Raw genomic sequence first — 6,000 nt, forward strand, 5'->3', positions numbered from 1 at the left:
ACAGAAACAACCACCCACACCCACCCCCTGCGGTCGCCGCAGACTAATGTAGTGCTTCCTCCACACCCCATGTTCGGAGGTGACACGGGATCTTTGGCTGCTACGCCGAGGGGAGTAGAATCCCTGATTTTAAATTAGCAGCAGGTGAAATTCTATTTGTCATCAATTTCTCTTTGGGGTTACGGAGCAGAAAACTGCAGACAAGCTGCTGCTTTGATGGCTCACTCCTAAAAATCTCTTTTTGTTCTTTATCTATTTGAACTGACAGTGATCAGAGCTGCAGCAGGACAGGGCTCTCTGGAGAAATCACCTTCCCTCTGCCTATTGACAGATCCCTCTGTTCTGCATCAGACGGGCTTTGTCCCGTCCCGGGCATCCAGGCCTTGGAAGGAGCCACCAATTAAACCTCTTGAGCCGGTAAAATCTGAAGCCACTTTGGAGTGTCTGTTCTCATTAGGCAGGATGAGAGGAAGCCCATCACCCTGCAGGCCCCCGCTCCCCGGTCTCAATTTTCTCTCTTGCCTCCACCAGGTGCGAGAGGTGTGAACGGAGCTTCACGCAGGCCACGCAGCTGAGCCGGCACCAGCGGATGCCCAATGAGTGCAAGCCAATAACTGAGAGCCCAGAATCAATTGAAGTGGATTAACTGATTGACTGGTTGGAATTAAACTGCAAGCAAAGTCATGATTAAATGTCATGGACACTTAAGCAAAACCAAAGATTTCCTCTGAGCAACTTTCAATCAGTCCCAGAAAACCAAAAGCAGTAATAAAATAAGTAAGATGTTAAAGAGATATTGATCCTGGCGTGGAAGTCAGACCAGGAAAGAGATTATTTATTTATGACTAGGGATGAGACTTGTTTCAGTGGACCACAACCTGGGACGGTTCACGTTTCCGGTCCTCCCATGTATTTGCTTTGTTTCTAAAAAGCTTTTTTAAACTGTAATTTAATACCAAAGGGAGGAATCGTGTGGGTTCTTCGGCTCACACTTGTGACTAAGAATGCACAGGGACTTCTTTCTCGTTGCACCTTTTTTTTTTTTTTTTTTTTTTGTAGCATGATTCAAGGGGACCCACATTGTACAGCCCTCCTTCCTGCCGTTGGGGTTTGTGTGGCCCGATTTGGCCACCCCAGCAGGACCGCACAACCAGAAGCCAGAGCCTCCGCTAACTCATTGCCACCGTCAGCCCCGCGGGTGGCCCGTGTCTATGTTTTCCACGCTTGTTTCCAAGGCCCTTTTTACGCCACTCCTTCCGTCCATCCGTCCAGCCGGCAGCCTGACCTTGAGGCAGAGGAGCCTTGAAAAGGAAGAAAACGGTTCGGTTTCAAGATTGAAGGGGGAAAAAAAAAGTGGGGAACTTACTTTGTCTTGTCAAGATCTCAGAAACATTTAAAATGTACAGAGCTTCATAATACAGTATATCGTTCCGAAGCAGCTAGTGGAGAAGATTTTGTTTTCAATAACATTTTAGCTTAAAAAAAAAAAAAACCCACAAAAACAAAAAATAAAGTTCTTCGGTACGAAGCCGAAACATAAGGTATTAGGCTTCCAGGAATTTTTTTCATTGTGTCTATGAAAGTGTTGAATACGTGAGCAGAAAGGGTGCCCGGCCCCATTGTCAGCGCCCTCCGAGGTAGTTTTGTCTTCTTTCCTCCAGTAGAGGAAGCCCGGGAGACCCCTTTCCTCACTCCTGAGTGTCAGGGGAGCGTTGCTGCAAAAATAAGGGAAAATAGCCCAGACCAGGAAGCAGTGAGTAGAGGAACTGGGGACAGGGTTGTGATTAGAACAGACCGCACAAGAACAGCTTTTTTTATCAGTTGGAATTACCTGTTCATCTCCTCTGGCCCTTGATAATACTCTTCTCTCATCGTTAATCTGTTGGAAGAGCAAAGATGGTGTACATAATTTCACCCCCCCCCTTGATTGAGCACAAGGGAAGTGAGTGAACTTGAGCTAGCCTTTTGGCAGTTCGACAGTGGTGCCTGGTCACATTGGGTCCACATCCCGCGAAACGATCCACTCTCAGGAAGAGCGGGTGGCCACTGTACTCATGTCCGTGAGCTCCCAGCCTCGTGGTGGAGCCCAAGTCTGCCTTGTAGGTTTCTTGATCGCGTGGTAGCAGGACACAGCCTTTTGAGGAACTCTTTGTCTCTTAGCCCTCCCCCGGTCTTCCCTTAACAAAAACACGAGACACGGAACTGGCTGCCGGAAGGCAAGGGTACCCCTGTGTGGTGCACCTGATTCTGTCCTCATGGATTTGCTTCTCAGAAAATCTTCCTTTACTTTCAATTTTGCCTCCCCGCCCCTTAGCACCCAACTGCCACATTTAAAATGGGTGTGGAACAGGGCCTCATTGTGTTTGCAATTTATCTATACATACATGGTTAAAAAACCAAACTGAATCGAGTCAATTTGAAGATCTGATTGGCTTTATTAAAGGATTCATGAACTGGACTGTGTCCCATCTGGCGAGCAGAGAGATGCTTCCAGGATTTGGACTAAGTAGGAGGTTTTTATAGGAAGAAAGGAGGGGGAGGAAGTTATCAGCAAAAGAAAAGGAAGGGTTCTTGCAGGTCACGACATCTTTTTTTTTAGGGGGAAGGGAACTGGCAGGATTTTTATCATGTAGGTTAATTTGCTGGTCAGGAAATTTCAGACTGACTCATAAAAGGTCACATTCGTAGGTTAGGTTGAAACTGTAGTTAAATCGTGGTTGACTCTTGTGCCGGTGCAAATGACTCCATTTCAGGCTTGTTATTTGTCTTTTTAACAATATATTTATGTCTCAAAATAATCTCTAAGATTGTGGGCTCCAAAGAGGAATTTGAGCAATCCTGATCTCCATTGTCAGATATGACCTAGAATGTTCTCTTGGTTCTTTTTGGCTTTTTGTCGAGCAACTTGTAAGCATCCTGTGCTGCCCTGTAAGTTTTGCTGATGAAAAGTATTCCCTCTGGTAGATAGGAATGTGTTTTGTCTCATAGTTCCTTGTCTTAAATGATGGAGGCATTTGCCAAAACTGCGTGCCATTGGGCACGGTGGAAAGAACATGGAGCCTTAGTAACCTAAAACCTCTAAGAACATGTCAGATTGGCTGTACAGAGGAGGAAGCTGTTCCATTTATTAAAGATGAAACATTTGGCTGTACATTTTGAATGTGATGCGAAGGGACTCACCTGTATGTCCCCAACAATTTTTTTCCCTGAGAAAAATCGCTCTGTCATTTACCGCATTTCACAATGAAACACACATGTGCTCTACTCAGTTCCCAGGACCTCCACATGCAAGATGGAGAAAAGTTCACTCCTCCCTTGTCTGCCATGGGAAGTTTCTCTCTTTTTTTTTTTTTTTTTTTTAAACATTTATTTATTATTTAGAGTCAGAGCATGATCACGGGAGGGGCAGAGAAAGGAGGAGACACAGAACCCAAACGAGGCTCCAGGCTCCAAGCTGTCAGCATAGAGCCCAATGCAGGGCTTGAACTCACAAACTGTGAGATCATGACCTGAGCCCAAGTCGGTTGCTTAACCGACTGAGCCGTCCAGGCACCCCTGCCACGGGAGGTTTCCATAACCGTGGTCTCTGCCACTCTCAGGGTTTTCCTAGCTGACCCCAAAGTCCCACTTCATATGGCAGCAACCTTTTTAAACCAGAAGATTCTTCTAGCTTTCTGCTCCATTGAAGCCTCTTTTTCTCCTTTATTGGAAAGGGAGACGTTTGGCATGTCTTTTCCACCCAACTTGGTCAGAAAGATTTTCTCTTTAACAAATAGAAAATCGAGGACAGCCCTAATGTTCACATTGTTGAGCCGTCCTCAGTTTCTAGCGGACTAGCCCAGGCTGTCTGTTCGTAAGACAGGCCTCCACCTGTAAATTGACTTGAAGTCCTGAAGCAGGTCCAGACATTATTTGGGTTATAAATGCTTTTAATTGAGGTATGTGCCACGGAGGGGATTTCTCCCTAATATCTCCCAGCTATTGCTTGAGCGTTTGTACTTAAAAATGATAGATACTCAGGACACTGCAAATGGGTGGCAGAAACTGCCGTCATAAATTTTGCGTTTCCCTTCTTAGCAACTTCCTAATTCATTACAGTGTAAAGAGCATAAAAGCTCGGAATTGCTGGGACAGGGGAGGCTGTCCGCCGAAGCGGTATTTGCCTCCTTAAGCTTTCCATGATTACCCTCTTCTATCATTGGGGAACACTTTGTATTTCCAGAATAAGATGTACTATCCTCGCACATGCTCATTTGTCTAGCTAAGAGCCTAAGCCAAGGGGAAATGCCAGGTGGGGCTGCAAAAGTAACATTTCTAGAAAAATCTCAGTAACTGGAGGTAAAGTCACATATTTTCCCCAGGAAATGTGCATGATTTTTTTTTAAACCTAAGCTTTTAGTTTTGGTTGTCTTTATCTTTCATAGTGACTTTTTAAAAGGGGAAGATCTACTTTTACAGAGTTATTGTGTGGATAGTTAAAGCCGTAAAACCAGATTTGTATAGTTTATATAATTTGATTCAGTTAGTAAATATTTACTGAATTTCCATTCAAGTGTAGCCTTTTGGGGGGAAAATTATGTGGATAACACGACAGAAAACATTATGACACCACTTCTGTCCTCACAGGGCTTACAGTTTATTGTAAAAACTGAAAAACTTCATTCTGATCCAGATGTACAAAGATTTACTACCATTTACCAACTCATCTGTTTTTTCGTCAGTTGATTAGTGCCTGGTGTCGTTCGTTTACTCAACAAATATTTAGTGAACTCTTATTTTGAAGTTTAAAAAATTTTTTTTTCTAATTTATTTTGAGAGAGAGCATGCGTGTGTGGGGGAGGGACAGAGAACGAGAGAGGGAGAGACAATCCCTACAGGCTCTACAGGGTCAGTGCAGATCTCTTCACAGGGCTCAATCCCATGAACCATGAGATTGTGACCTGAGTGGACGTCAGACACTTAACCATCTGAGCCACCCAGGGTGCCCCAGCGAACTCTTTATTTTGTATAAATGCCCCCTTTTAGGTGTTTGCTCTAAGTGGCCTTATTTAAGTGATTATTGATGAAAGAATACAATTTTCTCGTATTCTCCCTCGTAAGTGGCTGGCTAACAGCATGGGGATTTTAGTCCTTTAGGCTGTTATTTTAGTGAAGTCACAGAGGTTGCTACAGTTGTGAGCCTCAGATGTCAGTGCAACTGGGGACCAGAAGGTAGCATATTTCAAAAGAAATTAAGATGTGCCACTACATTGTCTTTGGCTGACCCACCGGGCTACTTAGCATCCATATCGAGGTACCAGGACTGGAGTCCAGAGTCTTAGGGTTTTTACGGCCCTCTTCTAGGGTTAGGGAATAAATACGGGCTGGACGTGCTCAGGCAGGGAACGCGGCATCCCCTGTGTGCGTCTGAGCGGCCTCATTGGTGACAAGCCTTGGCAATGCAGCCCCCGTCCCCACTTTGTGGCTGTGGTGCTCTCAGAGGTGGCGACCCCTAAATGGTACCCAGGGATCTTAGCACATCAGTGTGGACACCCACCTTTGGTTTAAGAAGAGCAGTTGTTTGGTTAAATTTGGTTTTGGACCTCGCTATCCATCTCTTCGTGCAACTAATACTGGGTGGTCTTCCTCTTCCATGAAACCACTTTCCCAGGCCTCGGGTCTCTGGTGTATCGTTGCGAAATTAATTGGTAGTAACGGGTTGCAAGAGTTGTTCCTACAAGCAGCTAACATTTCATTGCGTTTCATGGAAGAAATAACATCATTGCTGTTATTAGCGTGCCCTGCTGTAAAAACTGAAACACAGGTATCTGTTGCGTTGTTTAAAATAGGAAACGTGATGCGTCTAAAAAGGCGGGACATTTCTGGAACAGCCTCAGGTCAGTGGGTCCCTCGGAGGCGGCCCAGGCAGCCTTGTGTTTTAGGAGTGAATCTGTCATTTTCTATTTGAGGCTACATATGCCTGTAGGAGTCGGGCACATAGCAAACACACTTTCCGAAAAG

At 45.1% G+C, this 6,000-nt stretch overlaps 1 protein-coding gene across 1 annotated transcript in view; it reads left to right on the forward strand.

Annotated features, from left to right (window-relative positions):
* The window catches only part of PRDM6 (PR/SET domain 6), a 106,810-nt gene extending 104,280 nt beyond the window's left edge, over positions 1-2,530 (forward strand). The window contains exon 7 of the mRNA XM_049649098.1: positions 532-2,530. Coding sequence (XP_049505055.1) covers positions 532-646 — 115 coding nt within the window. The 3' untranslated portion in view covers positions 647-2,530. The remainder of the gene's footprint in view (positions 1-531) is intronic.
* The last annotated feature ends 3,470 nt before the right edge of the window (positions 2,531-6,000 follow it).

Source organism: Panthera uncia (genome assembly GCF_023721935.1).
Source record: "Panthera uncia isolate 11264 chromosome A1 unlocalized genomic scaffold, Puncia_PCG_1.0 HiC_scaffold_17, whole genome shotgun sequence".
Lineage (NCBI taxonomy): Eukaryota > Metazoa > Chordata > Mammalia > Carnivora > Felidae > Panthera > Panthera uncia.